The 22,295-nt window shown below is 38.9% G+C and overlaps 1 protein-coding gene across 3 annotated transcripts in view; it reads right to left on the reverse strand.

The window, feature by feature from the left end:
- Positions 1–22,295, reverse strand: part of SH3KBP1 (SH3 domain containing kinase binding protein 1) — a 177,325-nt gene that overhangs the window by 73,716 nt on the left and 81,314 nt on the right. For 2 of the 3 annotated variants that reach the window (XM_063126438.1, XM_063126439.1), the window contains 2 exons: positions 21,575–21,681; positions 14,170–14,296 (listed from right to left, as the gene is read on the reverse strand). In XM_063126438.1, coding sequence (XP_062982508.1) covers positions 14,170–14,296; positions 21,575–21,681 — 234 coding nt within the window. Of the gene's footprint in view, positions 1–10,075; positions 10,151–14,169; positions 14,297–21,574; positions 21,682–22,295 lie in introns of all 3 variants that reach the window. The other variant, XM_063126441.1, reaches the window with a different exon arrangement.

The following is a 22,295-nucleotide window of genomic DNA, read 5'->3' on the forward strand; positions in this document are numbered from 1 at the left end:
TGCTGCAAAATAAAAATGCATTTATTGTTTTTGGAAACTAATTTTTGTGTTCTTTTTTAAAAAGGAAGCTATTCTTGTACTAAAGGCTGGCTGTAATGTTTTGTTGTAAGAAATGGGGGTCAGCCGCTGCTTATCTGTACTAGAACACTATGTGAAATCAAATACTTGCAATACTAACCAGTAACTAAGATTCATCCCGCAACTTCCATTTTGGAATGGATCTAAACTGCAGTCAGGTTTCATGGCCACAACACCTGGCCTAATTTTTGGACTTTTCTGCCATCCCCCAGGTTTTTTTTTGGGGGGGGGGAGTTTAACCACCTAGCTTAGTGAAAAGTTTTGGAGATACCGAAAGCTTTTGTGAAATTTTGGCTGACACCAATGAAGTTATTCCTCAATTGAAGATTATTCCTCATGGACCGGTACAGCTATCTTTGTTCTATTAATTACAGTAAGACGAATGTGGTGGTGTTTGTGAAAATGCATAAGCAACCTGTCGATGGACATATAATTAAGCAGTGTTGGTTGTTTAAAAAATGAGTGCGTCATTTTGGTGAAAATACCCAGTGGCACACTCATTCTGAAGCAATTAAAATTTCATTTACTCCTGTTTATTGGGGGCTGTAAAGACACTTTATTGTACTTAAGGTGTTTGTTTCCTAGAACAACTATTTAAAAGTTTTTGCTAAAACTGAACCTTGCTTGTTATATGGTGCAGCGATATGGGTAGTTTAAGTAGAGATTAATCTAATCTAAAATAAATTTCTGCATGCCCTACTTGCAGTTCCACATAGCACACCTGGCAAATAACTTAGAAATGAAATAGGTCTTCCTCCTTTAAAAGCACACATTAATGAATCCATGATATATTAGAAAAATTCTTACTGTTAGTCTTACAAAACTGCGTTTTTAGATTTGCAGAATGGAGAAGGCTGAGAACAATGTATAACTCTCCCCCCCTTTTTTTTAATGAACGGTATACACTATGGAAATCGACAATAATCCTATATATGTAATGTATGTTTTCCCTCTTTTCACAATGTATTTTCTGTTCTATTTTGTTAATATTCTCAAAAAAACTTTTTTGTTAATGTTGAGTCAATTTCCCCTGCAATGTCATCTCAGGATGCCCCTGATCATAAGATCCATGATTTTAAAAAATTGAATTTCATCATGAAAGGGCAGCTTATATGGAGGAATTAACTTTTTCCCTTTGTTAGAGATGCATTTACTCATATTAGATTTCAAAATATGCCCCCATAATATGTGACCAGCAATGTTTGTAAAAGAACACAATGAATGACTGTCTCTGTGTATGTGGATCAGACCAGATTGAAGATATTGCAACTATATACTGTATTTCCCTTAATATAAGTCACTTACTGAGATTTCTTTCTTCTTTTCACAATTCTTTCTTCTTTTCAGAAAATGCCCCAAAGGCTAGTTGCTACCCTTCCTGAGCAAGGTTTTTGAATGAAACGGGTTATCTAGATCCATTTCAGTTAGGCTTCAGGGTTGGACCCCCTAGCAGCTTTTGATACCATCAACCATGGTATTGTTCTGTATAGGCTATCTGGGACGGGAGTTGGAGGTACTGCACTGCACTCCTATTTGGATGGCTGATTGCAGAAGGTGGTGCTGGGGAATTATTGCTCTGTCCCTTGGCAATTCTGTCATAGGGCTCTATTTTATCCCCCATGCTGTTTAACATCTACATGAAATTGGGGGAGGTTATCCAGGGATTTTGACTGAGGTGTCACCAGTATACAGATAACATCCAACTTCTTTTCATCAAACCTGGCGAGGCAATAGGTGTTCTGAACCAATACATGGGTGTGGTAATGGATTCGATGAGGGCCAATAAACTAAAGCTCAATCCAGGCAAGATGGAGGTACTGTTAGCAGGTGGTTCATCTGCCTGACTAAGGGATGTCCAACCTGTTCTGGAGGGTATTGCACTCCCCTAAAGGATCAGGTTCTTCATTTAGGAGTGCTCTTGGATCCAGCATTGTCACTAGAGGCACAGATGGATTTAGTGGCACAGAGCACCTTTTATTAGCTTAGGCTGATATACTAACTACATCCTTATTTGGACAGAAATAGGCTAGCTACAGTTATTCATGTTCTGATCGTCTGTATCACTGTAGTGGGGCTGACTTTGAAAATGGTCTGGGAACTTCAGCTAGTCAAAAATAGGTCCATGACATTGTTAACAGGGTTCTTAGTTTAGTTAGTTAGACTGGCCAGCGTGAACATATTATGCAAGTAATTTTCCATCTATACTGGCTCCCAGTCCATTTCCAGGCCCGATTCAAAGTGACCATATCAACATTCAGAGCTCTAAACTGCTGGTGGCCAGGTTATCTTCCCATATAATCTGCCCAGACTTGCCCTTCAGTGGTCCTTCTCCAGGAGCCCCCACCAAAGGAAGTGAGGTGGGTAGTTATGAAGAGGGACTTTTCTGCTGTGGCATCCCATTTGTGGAATGAACTTCCCAGAGGCTTGCCTGGTGCCACCACTGGGCTCTTTTCAGCACCAGATGAATACTTTTTTTTTAATCTTACCAGGCATTTTAGCTTTTCTGTTTTAAACCTGATAGTGTAGTATTTGAAATCTTGCACTGGGCTAGGTTCTATTTGGTTATTGTTTTTATTTTTATACTTTTAAACTTTATATTGTATTTTATCATTTTCTATTTTATTATTTTGTCGTTAACTGCCCAGACAGCTTCGGAAATTGGACAGTATAGAAATGTAATAAATAAAATATTTTTTTCTAGAAAACCATTCAGATAAAATGGTTGCTATTTGATGTATCCAAGTTTGTTACCTATAGAGTAGCTTTATATGCACTAGCAGCAAGAAAGTTAGAGGCTATTTTTCTGATTCAAAACAGTGTTGGCTGCCTAGGTATTTATTTGTGTATGTGATATGTGGATGTATATACCTTTAAGAGGCCTGTAGCTGCTAGTCTCCAGGTCCTCATCGAAGGCCTGAGCGGGGCCTCTGTTTCAGCCACTTGGTGGTGTGGGCCTTGCTACAGGGTTTTGGAGTGTCACTGTTCTAGGAGGTTTTAGTAATAAAGGAATCCAGCAAGGAAAAGACTCTGAAGTTATTGCCTGGTAGTCTAGGGGCAAGTGGCAGGCTGAGCAGGTAAGCTCACCCGTATGGTCCCTATGCCTGAGGGATACTACAGTGTAAACACTTGGGGGAATTTTAGTCCCAAGTTTTGATGATTTACATTTCTGATAATTAACATTGGTTTCCAACAAGACTGATTGCCTTTGTCAATATATAGTATGTATTACACTGTTTAAATTGGTCTGACTTATGTTTTATTGTGAAATGGCTGCTGCTTAACTTGGACAAGCCTGTTCCCTTGTGCCACACAATGTGTACTCTTCTTTTGTCTTACAGAGGGGCTCTTTCTCTCAACGACAAGGCATGCTGACATGAGCAGTTCCCTCTCTTTCTGTGGCTCCCTGTATCATCTTCTGTTTTTACTCAAAGGCATCCGTATATACTATTCTATGTATGTTCCACAGTATTTGCTTATGTTAATAAAGGTGCTAGGAAACACTGGCATTCACAAAATGAGGGACCACTAACTAGATCATAGCCATCTTTGTCCACCATTAACCATAGCTCTGGCAATATATTTCAAACAGACTGATAACAAACATTAGCTTTCTTCTAGTCTAATTCCGTACTGAGTTTATTTGGAGCACACACCCCAGGTTTACTGAATTACCATCACTTTGCAAATTGCGCCCTAGGAGGAGACTGACATTTCCAAATTAATGCAATAATAATAATTTCCACCAGAGTTATGCTGAAATCAGTCCAGGATTCTGCAACGTAAAGAGATTCTAACAAGTGATAATGATGGTTTGTATTATTTTTTCAATTTTACAACAGTATTTTTCTTTCTGATCCAATTACAATATAGAATAAACAATAAAAGTGAACAAAATGAATGCACAGAGGGTTTTCACGCTTTGGAAGAAAATTCTGCCAGAGAGATCTTTTATGTTGCAGGTACATTATTTTCATCCCTCATTTGGTTTTTTTCTTTTTCTTTTTTACTGTTCTGTCCTTACAAAAATATTTGAGTATGACTCTTGTGCAGATGGATTGACACTGTTCTCTGCCAAACTGCATCTCAACAGCTACTGAATACTGCAAATGTTGACTTTGTAAGAGACAGATATCTGAGTCCGCTAACTGATTCTGTCTAACCTGATCTAGCAGCCAGGAAGGAAGAGTTAAGTCAAACTATAAATAGAAGGAACATCCCCAGGCAAAACCTAAGGGGGTGGGGAATTGAGTAAGAAGGAAGCCGCTAATTTTACTTTTCTTCTCTTTTCAGGTTATGTATAACCATACATAGCTGCCTTATGCAGATCATCAGTTCATCAGGTAGGTAACCTGATGTCTCTAGATGTTTTGGATGACAACACTCATAATCCCTATCCATTGGCCATTGTGGCAGAGGCAGATGGGAGTTATAGTCTAAAAGATCTAGAGGGCATTATGTTGCCTCCCCCTAGCCTTATTGTCTGACTGGCAGCATTCCAGGTTCTCTAGTACAGTTCTTCCCCATTACTGGTTACCTAAACCTTTTAGCTGAGGATGCCAGGGACTGGATCTGGGACCTTCTGCATGCAAACTGTATCAATGACTATTGTCCCTCCTCTAAAGACAAATCTGCAAGAAAAAAGAAATACACGGGACTGGGTGAAAACGAGCAACTTCTTTCAATTCTCCATGAAAGGATGGATCAATATATTCATTACCCTGAGCTGACAGAAGTGGTCTTGTATGTGATGCTGAGAATGCCATTGTGCTGGTTTTGGGGACCATTATTCATGACCAGGAGACCTTGTCTGGGATAGCTCAGGATTTCATGGCCTACATGGTAACCACAGGACTGTCCCAACATGTCACTGGCCCAACCCAGCTGACAGAGGTGGTCTCAGATGTGATATTAAGGATGCCCAGGCTGCTGATTATTCATGCCCAGTGGACCTTGTACTGGCCATTTCAGGATTTTATGGCCTACATGGTATCTGCCTGCAACAATGGACCGGGTGAGGGCTAACAAACTAAAGTTGAATCCAGACAAGTCTGAGATGCTGTTAGTGGGTGGTTCTTCTGATTGAGTGCAGGGTATTCGTCCTGTTCTGGATAAGGATGCACTCCCCTGAAGGATTTGGTTCATAGCTTGGGAGTTCTCCTAGAGCCATGTCTGCCACGTGCAGCTCAGGTGGCCTCAGTAGCACAAAATGCCTTCTACCATCTTCAGCTGATGGTCCAGCTACACCCGTATCTGGACAAGGAAAACTTGGTTTCTGTAGTCTATACTATGGTAACCTCTAAGTTAGATTACTGCAATGCACTCTACAGAGGTCTGCCCTTGAAGACAGTTCGGAAGCTGCAGCTTGTGCAGAATTTTGCAGGCAAATTAATAACGGGGGCCAGAAGATATGAGTATATAACAACAATTCTGGCTTACTTGCATTCACTGCTTGTATATTTCTGAGCCCAATTCAAGGTTCTGATTGTAACGGATAAAGCCTTACACAGCTTGGGACTGAAATACCTGATGGAGGTTCACTCCAGACCTGAACCTACCTGGACACTATGATCAATGTGAGAGGCCATTCTACAAGTGTCTTCTCTGCGGGAAGCTTGGAAGATGGCAACAAGGGAGAGGACCTCCTCAGTGGCAGCTCCTGATAATGTAATGAGCTGCCCACTGAGGTCTACCCAACACTGTCATCTTTTCAATGCCAGGTTAAGACTGTCTTTTATTCCCAGGCATTTGATTGCATACAATGAGGCATTTATGTCAGTTGTCAGGACCAGTATTTTATTGTAATTGTTTTTAGCTGTTTAAATTGTTTTACATTTTTTATATTAGATACTTTATATTATGTTTTTATGATCTTATATTGTGGTGTGTACTTTTGTGAACCGCCTAGAGAGCTTCTGTTATCGGGCAATAATCAACAACAACATCATCTATCTTTGCTTACTTAATTTTGCATGTACACAGCTGTTGTAGATTTGTTAAGAACAAAAAGACCATTTCTTCAAACCCAGCAACATATCAGCTATCCCTAAAATTAATTTACAAAATACAGAGCTGCACCCTAGTTGTAAAAAAGGAAAGGAAAGGAAAAACTTTCCTACTTTCTAGCTGATGCTGCTATCCGCTTAGGTTCTGGAAAGATTCGTTGGTTGCCAGACTTGCAGGATGCCCCCGCCCCTCTCTATCTCACACTCACTCACTTGCACGTGCACGCATGCACACATACACACTTTTCAGCTGCTTTCTGCACTGCTACCTACAGAAGAGACTGAGGCTTGGGTCCAGACTCTGCTCTGTGTTGGTTTATATCCTGAGTCGTGGCTCTGGCTGGGTACACCAACCATGTGATCCAGTGCTGATAGGACCATGTGTTCTCAAGGTCACCCATAATGGCCTGAGGAGGCAGGGGAGTTGCTTTGTCTTTCTCATTGGCTCCAGTTTGCAGGAGCCAATGAGGCTTCATGATGGCCCCGTCACAATAGCAGCATTTACAATCTAAATACTATTCAAGTAAGTATTTTTCATTCATACATAATTTCGTAATTCATATTTTAGAGGGAAAATATTGCTACCATCAAAATGTTCTCACAGAACCCCTATTCACATTGCATGGAACATCAAAGTTATGTGGAACACAGTTTGAGAAACACTGTCTTAAGATATCCCTCACAAAATTCAGTTTGCAAAACCTCCCGCTCTGTTTTCTGAATCCTAGTAAACAAAGCAATTGGTGGAGGGGGGAATGACAAGTCGCATATGTTTTATGAATTAGAACAAACATTAAATGGTGTGCCTACAGAAACAGATTCCAAGCTTCATCTCTTCTAATAATAGACATGCATATATATTTCTGGGATATATTCCTTCCGGAGATGTGGTTTTATTGTCCAAGTGTTTTGTCATTTCCTTTCTAGCATATCATATTTCTTTAGCATAACAATTCTTATATATGACAAACAAGCATTAGCTCCTTATAGTTTGGCAACAAATCGTGCAGGAATCAGGTAAATGATAGGGAATAATGCATGTTGCCTTTGGACAACATGCATTAAGCTGTGCAACATGGATGTCAGGACCCTCTTTAGCATGGCTGTGAAGTTATCAATATGAATGCAGGCAACTTTTTCCATGATCACAGCAAAGGACCTTTGCGTTTGTAAGATTTCACATCCTATTTCTGTCATCTGCTTTCCTATGTACTTATTGTTGTATTCACATGCATAGATCTTCATGACATCTAGAGTGAAAGTTTTTCATTATGAACGTATGTATCATTTTCTGTGGTTTGGAGCCTGTCTTTTCTTCTCATATTCCTTTTCCCCCCAGCTATACATTCGTATTTCCAGCAACATCTGATTGCATGCTAATTTTTAATTAGCACAACTGTCCTTTGCCCATGTGTTTATCACAGTTTCATTAAATTTACTTAATATTGTAAGAGCAGATTTGTAAAGAAACACATGATTTGGGTGAGTTCATAAGCAAAAAAGGGTAAGAAATCATTAATATTTTCTTTGTTTTGTGCATTAAATAATGGCATTTTCCCAACTATTAAAATTATTTAAAAGTTTTTTCACAGTTCAAACCAGAATAGTGGGTAAATCAAGACATGCCTCAGCATAATCTAGAGAAGTCAGTTCCTCTTTGGACATCACGAGGCAGTGACACGCAAGAATACTTTTATGGGCTGGTCCATGGCAAATCACAGTATGGTAGTTCTAGAAACACTTGGGCAAATTCCAAAAGCAATCATAGAATCATAGAATAGCAGAGTTGGAAGGGGCCTACAAAGCCATCGAGTCCAACCCCCTGCTCAATGCAGGAATCCACCCTAAAGAATCCCTGACAGATGCTTGTCCAGCTGCCTCTTGAATGCCTCTAGTGTGGGAGAGCCCACAACCTCCCTAGGTAACTGATTCCATTGTCGTACTGCTCTAACAGTCAGGAAGTTTTTCCTGATGTCCAGCTGGAATCTGGCTTCCTTTAACTTGAGCCCGTTATTCCGTGTCCTGCACTCTGGGAGGATCGAGAAGAGATCCTGGCCCTTAAGTATTTGAAGAGTGCTGTCATGTCTCCCCTCAATCTTCTCTTCTCCAGGCTAAACAGGCCCAGTTCTTTCAGTCTCTCTTCATAGGGCTTTGTTTCCAGACCCCTGATCATCCTGGTTGCCAGGATGGTTACCAGTCGTAGCAGCAAAATATTTTGCCAGGGCATATTTTATTCCTACACTTGCCAGGTCATAGCCATAAACACCTAATGACCAGGATTTAGCACTATGTCGATGTGTTTCTGCAACTCTGAATGAAACTTCAGACTTACATGCTCCCCATCTCCTTTCTGCTTTCCATACGGTCTGGACGACTAGGATTCAGGTTCTGTTTCCACTATTCCTGGCTTGGTGTACAAACCAAGAACTGTGGTTTAAAACAAACTCTAGTTTGTTAAATGAGCCAATTAAACAACACATGGTTTATAGTTGGCTTGTTTAGTAAATGACACAATTCTGGGTACATACATAATGACAAGTCATGGATCATAGAAACTGAATCCTGGTTAAGTCCTCCTGGCTGCTTGGGAGGTTAAACCATGTGAGCCTGAGTCCACACAGTGCTATGTTGGCCTGGTTTAGACAACACGCTAAACCATGCTGCTTAACCACAAAATGGTTAAGGGAATGCAGCATTCCCTTAACCATTTTGTGTTTAAGCAGCATGGTTTAGTGTGTTGTCTGAACCAGGCCATTATGGTTTAGTGTTATGTGCCAATGTAGCCCTGAAAACACTGAGCTCGTTTGCACTTCATGGCTGTGGCTTAATTTAATTGCGGGGGCTGTTGTACTGTGCCGGGTGCCTACAGGAATGATTTCTGCATGGCATCTGGCTTGTCGTGTCAGGAGAACCCAGGCGACAGGGATTGTCTGAATGTTATCTGCCACCTGTGTTCACTCAACAAACCATGGCAAGCTAAGCACTTGCAGGCACCATGCAAAAATGGCACTTGCAGGTGCCCTGCATAACTCAACAGCCCCTGTGGGTACACTAAGACACGGTGGGCTGTTATGTTATGCAAACCAGGTCAATGCAAAAAGATAGCAGTTTCACAAGACCTACAAGAGGAGGAAATGTCTATATACGAGATGCATTAGAGAAAATCTGTAAGACAGAAAAAGTGCAGGCATAAAATTATTTGTATACTTAAACATAAGCAGGAATCTGAGAATGCATGGAAACAGCATGCCAAGTGTTCTTCAGGTCTACTGATGCTGGAACTACACATTCAGCAGAGAAAAATCTGTGAACCTAGATCTTCCAAACAGCACCAAAGTGGAGGACAAAGTATAAAACAAGGCAGAGTATATATCTGTCAAATTTTAAAACAAATACTTTGTTTGAAAGGCAACTCTCATAAACCGACTTGAGTACTATTTTGGTTTCCCCCATTATGTGCTTTTAATACTTAAGAATGGTTTGTCTTCTTAGAACATCTCCTATCAAGATACGTGAAGCTGCGTATCTTAACAAATACTTGGTCAATCTTGTCGAATACTGATTTCTCCAACTGGCAGTGACAACCCATTATTTCAGGCAAAGGTCTTTTCCACCACTGCTACCAAAGTCCTTTTAGCTGGTGAGAGAATTGAACCTTGGATGTTCTGCAAGCAAAGCACATGCTCTATTACTGGCCTGACATCCCTTCCCAGATGAATAATATTCAGCAGAACTCCATACCTTTTTGGGTATTTCTCAACACTGCACATACATGTACATACATATACATGCTGAAACGGAATTGTATACATTCTCAGTACATATGTGCTGTGGATTGTAAGCAAACGGGATTGACTTCAGCTCACAGACAAATATGGGGAGTAGCCAAGACTGAGTGCAATGGGTGAACATTATTTCAATAGCAGATGAAATAGCACACAATCAAGGAGCAGCCTTAACTAAGCATTCCCTCTTTTTTCTTTTAATTAACTCACTGTTATAGCGTCTGTAGCTGTCAATCTTTGTTGGTGGCACTTTATACAGAATTGTCCCTTGAAAGGCAGACTTTCCTGACAGCAGAATGAAAGAAAAGGAAAAGCAAAACAAAAAAGAAGGGATAGGAGAATCGAATAATGGCAAAAGAAAGGAAAGGAATAGTGTTTAATTTTTGGTCCGTGTTCAAAACTTCATTAGCAAAGTTTATTTCAATAGTCTACACTTTCACCATATACATTTCAAGCAGGAAGAGTGCAAAATTTTGTTAAGCGTTGCATCATAAAATTATTCACAGTGTATCATTTCTGTTTATTTCCAATGGCCTATTAAGGGGAAAATGATAACTATAGAGTTGTGAATAAAAAGGCAAATGTAGACTTGGGTGCATATATTTCTTTTCTGTATAACTTGCTTCATACAATGACCTGGTTCACATGGCAAGAAAGCCCATGGGTTAAGCAACCCACAGGCTATTGGGGATGAGCAAGAGAGAATGGGCATGCTCCCTGCAGTGTGCCCGCTGGTTGCACTTTTCTTAGCATGGGATGCTGACCATGTCATCCGAACTGGACCACTGGGTTGTTTACGGGCTGAACAACTCAGTGGTTAATTCATGGTTTATTGTTAGGTTGTTTTTCAGTCAAAAGCTTGGTTATGTCAGATGGATATTCAAATTCCAAATACTATGGTATTACATTTCCAGGATTGGTGTGAGGTTTTTGTAGGATTCCATGTAAAAGAACTGCAGTGGTCTCTGATTTGGGAAAGAGGCGCATCCTTCCCACTGAGTGTTCTCCTTGCTTCTTCTGTGGGATTCTTAGTCTACACACCATGATGGCTTTAAAAAAACCAGGAGTTCAGTGTGAGGTTAGATGTAGTGGGTGGATTACTCTCTGAGTCAAGGGCTTGTTTGAGCAAGTCCTTCAGAAATACATAGACCCCCTGCAGCTACTTGATTTTGCCATGTACTTGTGCCAGACATGTACCTCTGAAGTTATTAAGTGCTCATGCATGATCTCTTTCCTTGCTAAAGTTCAGGGGGAAAATGGGAGCTGGTGTAAGGACTATGCTATGAACCAGGAATTCCCCAGTTCAAATCTAATCTTCTGCCATGAACTCACTTGGTAGCTGTAGGCAAAGCCACTCTCTCAGCCTCAGTCCCTCCACTTATCTTACAGGAGTGTTATAAATAGGTAACGATATAAAGTGCTTTGAATCCTTGAAAGCTCTATACAAATGTTAAATGTTATTAAATTCCTCAAAGATGAAGATACCATGTGGCAAGTGAGGAAAGAACCAGTGGAAAAAATGGCACGTATGGCATATAAGATCACTGTGCAGCTTACTATGAAACCTTCCTACCACACAGACAGGCATGGGAGCAGTATGATAAATCCTTAATAGAAAAAGAAGAAAGCAAAGCCATGTATCTCTCTGTCACTATGCTAAAGGTAAGTTGGAAGTTGACAGCTGGAACTAGATGTTTTCAGAAGCAACCACATCTGTAGCCCCTTTCCTTCCTCTCTGTAACATCTAGTACAACTTGCCCATGTCCTGGTGGCATGGATCAAGACAATGACATAAACTGGAACAGTAAACCACAATGTCATGTCTTTAGGACAGGGGAAAGCTGTATTAGTCATTAGAGTGAGGGAGTTGGAAACCGGACAAATGGCTGCTTTTTTTCAGAAGTCGTGCACCTATATTTTACTGTTTTGTTTTCACCCGAGGTAATTCTTTAGATTAAAAAACTGTTGAATTTTAGACCAAAGCAATTCTTGAAAAATCTAGATTTATGTGCCTCTCGCAACAGCATCAAAAGGTTAATTAACATAATAAACCACAGTGCACTTATTGTGGAATGCACTGAATTATATTATTCTGTCTTATAAACATATCTAAAGAGAAACAAAAACTTATTGTCTCTGTTCTAAAAAAGAAATGGAATAAACCTATACCTATCCCCTCAAAAAAAAAAAAAAAGGAAAGAGGCCTGCATATTTCTCTTCTGAACAAAACTAAAAAAAAAATGCAAGGTACAAGTGTACACAATTATGCATGGTGTGGAGAATGTGGATAGAGAGACATTTTTCTCCCTCTCTCATAATAGTAGAACCTGGGGTCAAACCATGAAGCTGATTGGTAGGAGATTCAGGACAGATAAAAGGAAGTACTTCTTCATGCAATGCATAGTTAAACTATGGAATTCATTACCATAAGATATAGTCATGGCCACCAATTTAGATGGCTTTAAACAAGGTTGGATAAATTCCCGGAGGACAAGGCTATCAATGTCTACTAGTCCTGATGACTATGTGCTACCTCTGATATCAGAGACAGTAAGCCTATATACACCAGCTGTTGGGGAACATGGGTGGGAGCACCTGTGTCCTGCTTGTGGGTTCCTGGTCGACAGCTGCTTGGCCACTGTGTAAGCAGAGTGTTGGACTAACTGGACCAGCATGGCTCTTCTTATGTTCTTACATCTGCCACCATGGAAGCACCATATTATATACAACTGCATGTCATTCAGTATTGCAATGTATCACCAAAAATGGTCTGTAAGCATGCAAATCCTTAAAGCTGCGAGACAGATTCAGGTGCAAAATAAAATAATATATAAAATCATAATTTTAATAGCATTAAATATAGCACGCTGTATGCATTAATAATGCATTCTGGGCAGTATCCAATGCGGCCACTCTGCCTCCGCTGGTCCTGTTGTGCTTGTGAAATGCATCACTTGTGCAGTGGGGCCTTTGTGATTGTAAACATAACGTGAAATGAGAGGAAATTGTCCTTTCCAGAACAGGACAAGTCAATGGAGCTCCGTTCTGCAAGCTAACACGTTCTGGAAACAAACGCTTCCACTCATTTCAAAAGCTCCATTGTACAAGCAGTGGGTCCCTTGAGTGCCCCAGCACAAGAGGATGCTACCCATAGTTTATAAAGAAGCATTTTCTGGGAGGCAGCTGTAAGCATAGAACTTTCTAAACATAGTTCACATTTAGAGCAGTACTGAAGTTATCAAATAAGCAGAAGGACCACTAAGAATAATAGGCTCAAAGAGCCTTTTTCTCTTTCATTCAGAAATAGATGTGAAAGGAGCTTGTGCACAACCCTGAGGAAAACACTACCAATGTCCAAAACAATAACATTTCAATCTATTTGAAGGAACGCCTCCTCCCATATGTACCTGCCCGGACCCTAAGGTCATCCTCAGGGGTCCTTCTCCGCAAGCCCCTGCCAAAGGAAGTGAGGCAGGTGGCTACCAGGAGGAGGGCCTTCTCTGCTGTGGCACCCCGGCTGTGGAATGAGCTCCCTAAGGAGGTTCGCTTGGCACCTACATTATATGCTTTTAGATGCCAGGTGAAGACCTTTTTATTCTCCCAGCATTTTAACAGTCTATAAATAAATTTTAACTTGGTGTTTAAATTTGTAATTTTGCATTGCTGCTGTTTTTATCTGGTGGAGCTTTTATATTGCATTTTATATTATGGTTTTATACTGTTGTTTTATACTTTGAATGGTTTTAATTTTTGTGAACCGCCCAGAGAGCTCCGGCTATTGGGCAGTATAGAAATGTAATAAATAAATAAATATGGAGACAGGCAGTCTTTAGAATAAGAGTAAGAATAGTAAAGACCAAAAAGATTTTAATATACCAAAGAAAAAGGCTGAGTCGGTGCAAGTGTAACACCCCACCAAACAGTAATTACAGTTATAGTGATCAAGAGCAGACCACAGGATCATATGCTCCCACTTTAAAACTCATAAATTAACTTTAAGGAGCTTCCAGTTGTCATCTATAATGCCAAATCATGGTTAAGGGAGACAGGGTAATTAAAGCAAAGGGGAAGGACAGGAGGAGGGATCACACAAACTTGCAGCCTGCTCCCAATTGCTAAAACACACTAAGCATCACATCAGTTAACACCTGGTATTGTTCACTCCACAACTTCTATCAACTAGTTAGTTATTCCACATTAATGTATGATGCAGCAGACATTATAAAAGAAGGAAATACCATCATGACAATCCCCCTCCCCCAAAGTTAAAATAAAGTATGGACAGTGAATGCTTGTATCCTTACTTGGTTTTATTAGTTGCTCCTCCTGGACAGTTCTTGCATCATCAGAATCAGAGAGCTCCTTTATGAAGTTTGAAGGAAACATGCCAGTCTTCCCATTTAGAACTCCTTCCCACCAACCCTCTTCCACCTGTGCCAAGACAGAAAACAAATGTATTGATCTTCTCAAGTTTAAACCTACATGTGAAAACCATTTATAATAATTTTAGTTTTGTTCACATATGTAAACCTCTCATTAGCTTTGGATACATAACCATGGGCGATCAAATCCTCCTAGTTTCCCAGAAGGTTTTTGGAGTAGGTGGCAGCTCTGTGACGGTTTTGCTCCTATATATAGTGATCACCCATCAATTTGGAAGATATTGCCATTAATATGCGACACTGAGTTCTATTTTCATGTCATTAAATCCAGTAGCAACTTTCTCCCCCTCTAATCTGTGCCTAGATGTCATTTTGAACTTGATGAGGTTGGAAAGATGGAAACTCAACCCAGACAAGACAGAGGCATATGCCTTTCAATCTTGGAAGAAGAGCATTTTAGTAGGACAGCATTTGTAATTTAGTGAGGGGAAGTAGGACTTGTTTTATCTCATTAGAAACTACCTATAGATGAATAATTTCTATGTTGCCATTCTATGGTGCATGGCATGTAGTATTTATGACATCATCAAGATGGCCACCAACAAAATTCAGAAAATCATCAATATCTCCCTTATTTATGAGCGGATTTTAAATGTTAAGGTCTCATTTTAAAGGTATTTCCTAGGCCTAAAAGTGGTCTGTACAACATTTATTGTAAAGACAATGGTTTCTCAGATATTTACATATTTATAGTACAGATATTTGTATATTTATAGTATAGTACATATTATAGTATGCAATTACATCATTAGTGTATATGTTCAGTTGTCCATTTTTCTTTTCATTGATTATTTTTACCACTATTTCAGGTACAACTATTTGATTGAAGGTATGGAAGATGGAATGCAGATAGATCAACTATCATCATCCAAATGTAAGCATGCTAGTGGTATAGATTTGATTTGTGTTTATTGTGTCAATGAGAAAAAAGGAGGCTTCAGTGGAAAATTCAAAATCTACACAAAAACTACTTGATGGTGTAAGAACTTGAAATGAGGGAGAGGATAGCAATTATAAACACCTTGCAGAACACTTGGAAAATGCAACTGCAAATAACAATATAATGCAAAGTGACATCTGTCCTGTTACAATAAGTGCACACACAAATGTAATCTTGATGTGGGAATACATGGCAATGGTGGAATCTTTGTTGCAAGTAGTAAAGTCTGTAAGAAGAAGTGACACAAGAAGAAGCATACCACAGAAAGAGGAGCCACAAAACTCTATATATTTGTACAGGACACAGATGTTTTGATCCTTGCTGTGAGTTCTTCTTGAGTCTTACTTTGTGCTTACTTCAAGAAACATTATTTCAATTGCAGAGATATTCCTATGACTAGGCTCCTTAAAGGCTTCTGCACTGCCTGCATTTCATGCCTTTTCTGGATCTGTTTGCACAGGTACTTTGTCAGGAAAGGTAAAATCTCATACTGGAAAGCATTCAGCACAGTGACCAGAGGCACCCTTTTGGCACTTAATTCACTAGGAACATCAGAAGGAATTACTGAAGAAGTACTGGATAAACTGGAAGCATTCATTTGCCAAGTCTATCAGCCCAGAACCAGTGTAACTAAACTTGCAGAGTTGCACTGGTCTATGTTTTCTAAGAAACAGTCGAGCTGGGAAAAGTTGCCACCTACAAGAAGTGCTTTCGTACTTGCAATTAAGAGAATCAACTACCAGGTCATGATCTGGAACCAAGCTGACCAATCACGACCATAATTCCATCTTCTATTGGAGATGGATGGAACATGGAGGATGGACAAATAGGTCCTGTTCTCTGCAAAATGCCATGTGCTCCAGATCCCATTCTGCAGTTGATAAGACGTTCGTGTGTGAAGATCTGATGCAGTCCACCATGTAAATGTAAATGTTTAGCAAACAACCTACCTTGTAAAGATATGTGTGAGTGTGGAGAAAACGATGAACTCTGTGATAATGATTATCACACTGAACCAGACTTAACAAACTCTGACAGTGAAGATGATTTCAGTGATGATGTAGATCACAATTAGTGACCTATTAAAAGACACTATATAATTATGTTATCTCAAGTTTAGTAGTTTTACCATTACAGACCTAGTATAGAATCAAAATTCACAACTTAAAATAAAGTTGCAATAGGACAAATTTCATTTTTATAGGTTTTATTTACTCTGGAGCATCCCTCCCAAAATGTACAAATGAGTACAAATACAGCTAGCTGACTAACAGAATGAGGTTAAATACTATAAATATGTAAATATCTGAGAAACCATTGACTCTACAGTTAATGTTGTACATAAATAATGGAGATAATGATGATTTTATGAATTTCGTTGGTGACCATCTTGATGATGTCATCAATGGAAATTATTCATCTATAGGTAGTTTATGATGAAACCAAACTAGTGCCACCTTTTCATCACTAAAACTGCCATGGAGCATGATTTTTCTACATATGCTCCTGGACTATTTATAGCTTTTGGATTGTGTAGCATTCCCTCTAAAAGAGCACGTACATAATTCGGCAGTGCTCCTCAACCGTGCCTTGCTCCTGGAAGGTAGATGCTGAGGCTGTGTGAATTTTGAAAAGTTAGTCAACTACCTGCAACCCGCTCCACTCTGACCTATATCTGTCATTCATATATTGGTAAGCAGCTACCTTGATTACTAGAATATACTCAATACGGTGTTGCTGTCGCCAATGATAACTTGGAAGCTTCAAGTAATGCAGACTTTAGCAAAATACTTTTTTAATTAACATATGGAATTGGGATATTATTTTTAATGTGCCACAGTTACAGACCCTTCTTTCCAGGCTGAATTCCAGGTGCTAGTTATTACTACGAGAGCTCTAATAGTCTAGGGTGCTATGTAAAAGCCTTCACCTAAGCAAGTGCTGGAAATTGATAATAGGAATCAATCCCATAGCAAGTAGATCACAAAAGATCTTTTGTGTCTTCTCTGTGCTATAATTAGTTCAATTTCTAATGAAGCTGAATTGTTTCTGGGCCTGGATGCAAGTTTAATAAATTGTACAATAGAAAAAGTAAAAATGGCAATGTTTAATAAATATGCACAATGATGTTTGAATTTTCCATTTTTACTAAAATAATTATACTATCAGACTGAACCTATTAAACTGAACATACTGTACATGGCACGATGACAGAAATTATTTCTTTCGGAGAGTAATGGATCGATTTTCTAGCATAATAGTAGTAGAAAATAAATGTGTCATGTACAATAATTAAGTTCCTCCTATGCAAATCTATTCCATATGGAATGGCAGCATCCTACTAGGAAATGACAGCCCCTAAATACCAAATGCCTTTGGGTTATAATGTGACAGCAAGGAATGACTCATTTTTGTATCAGCTAAGGATAACTTTGACATTTTAATAATTTCCATCCATCAGACATTGTCCATCTATAGAAAAGTGACAGAAAAGGACAGTTTCAGTATGTGAAAGATCAGTCTCTAGCATGGGTCTAACACACTTCTTTCTGCCAAATATTAATGAAAATAAAAATGAAAAAACACAAATTGGAAAGGTTTTTTGAAACAGAGCAAAATATAGTTTAGTTTTTATACAGTAAGCATATCTTTTATTACACTGATAGATCTGAATTAGAGTATTTTCAGTTAGATGCAAATTTAAAAGTACATTGGAAATGGCTGGGTAACTATTTGTTTTTAGATTTGAATTAAGTTCCGTTACTCATGTTCTTAAATCTAAGAAGTGCATAAGCCTGCCTACTGCAAAACAGGTTGACTGGACCTTTTTCAGAAGTCAAATAAATATGTGACTAAAGGTAAGTAACTTTTAAGAATATATAAACATATTTTAATGAAATTATTTTGAAGACAGGATCATCGGTCTTGGAAATATAACTTGTTTTATTATAATTTTCAGAAAAACTCCAACAAATTAAGGGGAAGGAGCGAGAGGAAAACCTTCAAAGAGAACAGATCAAACTGAATATTAGATTGGCATTCCTCTCTCCCTTGCACATGTATCAAAAAACCTGATATAATATATTGTGCACAATGATTAGTATGCTATTGTTGCTAAATAATGATTGAATGGCAACATAAGACAGCCATAAAGTTCATAGCAGTTCCCCGCCCCCCCCCAGACCAAGAGCAATATCCACCTGCATCATTCCACTAGCGCATATGATGTTGTACTAGCAGAAACTAGGTTCTGGACTATGTGCAAGAGGAGAATCCAACTAAAGTTAAGCTTGCACAAGCAAGGTTGTGTAACCTGTTGCACATTATATTTACACAACAGGTTGCACATCACAATTGCACAACTATTCGTGCAACTGGTTGCACATTTTGTGCTAGCACTTCACTAACACTATTTCAATTTGCAGAATGACACGATTGGTTAATGCCCCAAGTCTGCAATACTGCACGCATTTACCTGGAAGTAAGCCCCAGCCAAGCCCTTGCCTGTGAGTATTATGCTTTGAGTTACCAATGACCAAAATCTTAACTTACACTAACCCTGTTCAGATTACTTATTTATTGCATTTCTATACCGCCCAATAGCTGAAGCTCTCTGGGCGGTTCACAAAAATTGACATGCTAAGCCATAGTGGTTAAGCATTTTGAGCTAAACATGGTTTAGTGCGTTGTCTGATCAGCCCCATTATGTACAACTGTCAACCAGCTCATGGAAAGCAAATTGTCAAGCACTACTAGACAAGTACAAATCATTACAACCTGAACTCCTGGTTACCACAAAGTAGATATGAAATTACTCAAACTTTCAAAGTCCAAACATGCCATTGCCCTACTGAGCCAGACAACTAGCTATTGAATAATGGTTTATTTATTTCCTGAAAATGTAAGCTACTCTGACAAACAATAATTATACACCCCTAGCCAGTTTACTTTACATATGCATTTTTCCATTTCATTGTTCACATTGTTCAATAATATCAGTGTAGGCAGCATATCAACTCAATTATTCACATGTAAACTAGAAAGCCTACTGCTATGATTTTTATATTTCCAACTTCAGTGCATAAATAGAAAGGCAAAAATCAGAGACAGAGCAATTTAAATTACATGCTTATGTATAGAGGCAAAATAGTTATTTTTTTATCCAAAGAACAGACATCAATCCATCAACAATGACCTCATTCAGGCAGTTGTCTAAGGTTTCATAAACCTGGCTTATTTTTTCTAGTTTGTAAGCCAGAATTCCCCAGTTAGGATGTAACACGGAACTCTGTCTTAAAGCAAACCAGGTTCTTTGTGCCAAAGCTGGTGTGCGACTGGAGGTTCAAGGGAAGAATGCATGTAACCATCCACCCTGTTGATCAGGCATGAGCTTTGATTTTATCTTTGTTTATAATATTCATCCCTGTTGCTATGCTTTGCTGTTTTTTCCTGTACCAGTCTTCTCTGCTCCCTATGCAGACCCATTAATTTTTCCCATTGTACAGACCATGGGGATCTTTGCACAACATGGCAGCCCACCATGGTGAGGCTGCAATGCGTGTGGGGCTTGTGCGGTGACCATTTTGAATATGCAATCCCTACTTGGGGGCTGCCATGCCATGCAAACCTGGCGAGTGTGGGGTTATGCGAAGATTTTTCACATAACAACCCCTTCCTGAGTGAGGGGTTGCATATGCAATTTGGTAGGAGCAGGTGCCACAACTCGTAGATTATTTAACTCATGACAACAAGCTGTGGTGTGTCACCTATGGTGTGTCACTATTCTTGAAATATCTACACTAACTTTCTGTCCATTCTTATATCTAGCCCAAACTCTTTGCCCTTTTCAAATCCTTTCGTAGCTTTCCCCATCTTATCTCTTGCTCCCCTTACACCTGAAACTCCCTCCTGAAAACCCATGTGATGTCACCTGTCTCTTTTTCCAAACTTTCCTCAAAGCTCACCTTCCTGTGAAATGTTTTGCTTCATCTTTTAGGCCCTCATCCCAGCCTGAAACTAAGCCTAAATGTGTAATAATTGAACTGAAAGCATATTTCTCCTGTTACCCTCTCTACCATCTTCCTTTGTAGCCTCCCGCTATAAGAATTTTAAATTTTAAGCTCTTCAGAATGAGACCTTTTATTTGTTACTATCTAGAATGCAATTACTATTGACAGTGCAGTATAAATTCTAATAATAAATGAATACAGATAAGACATGTGTTCAGATACAAACAACTGTAATGAAAGGTCCTACAAGATATAAGGATACAAATTATAATTCACTGCAAACTGTACACAAAGCTGACTGAGATTCAGCAGTACCAAACTGGGCCAATCCTTCTGCCATATGGTTTGAAATGGTGCAATTCATTTATTATTATTATTATTATTATTAGTAGTAGTAGTAGTAGTAGTAGTAGTACGCTGCCTTTTGCCCAATGCTGGGCCTCAAGGCAGCCAATAAAAGCTTACAAATGAACATGCATTATTCATAATTACAACCTGTCTCCAGATACATGTACACAGTAAAATCCATCACTATATTAGCAAACCCAAAAATGTTTAAACTTTGGGGGAAATGCAAATGTACAGAAGAAAAAGTGAAAATTCCTGTAGCAAGAAAAGTATTTCTTGATTTCATTTATATTATATTGATTTTATTATGCTATTTTTGGTTTCAATTTATCGTTGCTTTTTAAATAACACAAGACATATTGTTTTCTTATCTGAACATGCATAGCTGCTGCTAGAGGCATCTTGGCTTTTTTATCTACAACCATCCTGTGTACTAGCTTACCCTATACTGGAGTGTTGGCCACTATTATGAGGCCCTGATTCAAGGGAAACAGATATACTGATAAGAGAACGTATGAAAGGCTAGATTCAAACTGCTGCAAATGCACTATACGGAAGATCCTGATAAACTCAAGATAACCCTGTTTTTCCTCTCCTTTTGCCTATGCCTGTATGGTTGCACAAGAAGAGTGAGGGGTTATTATGGTGAATCGGAGGTCCACTTCCCATATTCATAAGTAGCCCTTCCTCTTTGCTCAGTTCACATTACATATAATCTGGAGTATGAGTACACTGTATCAGGAGGAAAATGGGTTATGTGAGATGTGCACAGGACTTCCATTCACCTAAATGACTTCTTGCAATGCCTGCACAGCTGCCTGCACATGTGCATAGGCAGTAAGAGAAGGAAAAGGCTTTTTGGAGGCCCATTTGGATCCCCTTTATAGGCACACTGAACCCACAATGGATTGAATAGTGTTTTAAAGATAGAAGGACAGTGGATCCAACCAAGCTTAAGGGCATTACTTACTTCTCCCACTACCTCAATGATGTCTCCAACTTTTAATTCCAGTTCATCTTCATTCTGAGGCATGTAGCTGAAAGCCACCTGACATCTTCTTCGCCTATTTCGCTCACCTAAATAAAAATAAAAGCAATGACAACATTTGCATTTAAAAGTGTCAATATCCATGAAGCTGTTTTATCCTTCTAAACACAGAATTGTAGCAGAATTGTCACAAAATATACTGTGCTTTAGCAAATGAATACTAAAACCTCTGGGAAAGCAAACATTAATCTAAAACTTGTATATTTTCCACCTCAATGAAGCACCCATAGTAGTGAACAGCATTAACCAGTAATATAAGTAAAAAACAACAAATCAAATTGACACATGGAAGAAATAGAATAAACCTTTAATTTGCATTCATATTCTATATAATAATTCTCCCTTTCTTCCTGAAACCCCTCCCCTCAATTTTAAAGTAGTATTTATATATTACCTGGGTCATGGACTACCAAGGGACAGATATGGTTTGCCCAGAACTAACATCATGCAATGGAAGAATTTTTACTAATAATACAAACATGTTGCTAAAGTCAGCTTATTTAATCAATAATTTTTTAAATAATATCTTCTCAACAACGATTATTGGCTGGAATGGAAAAACAATGCTTTTCTCCACTACATGATGCTTCTAATTAGTTTTGTCACTACTTACTATAAAAAGCAGTATCTTTTAATATTAATC

The sequence above is a fragment of the Elgaria multicarinata genome, chromosome 5 (genome assembly GCF_023053635.1).
Source record: "Elgaria multicarinata webbii isolate HBS135686 ecotype San Diego chromosome 5, rElgMul1.1.pri, whole genome shotgun sequence".
NCBI lineage: Eukaryota > Metazoa > Chordata > Lepidosauria > Squamata > Anguidae > Elgaria > Elgaria multicarinata.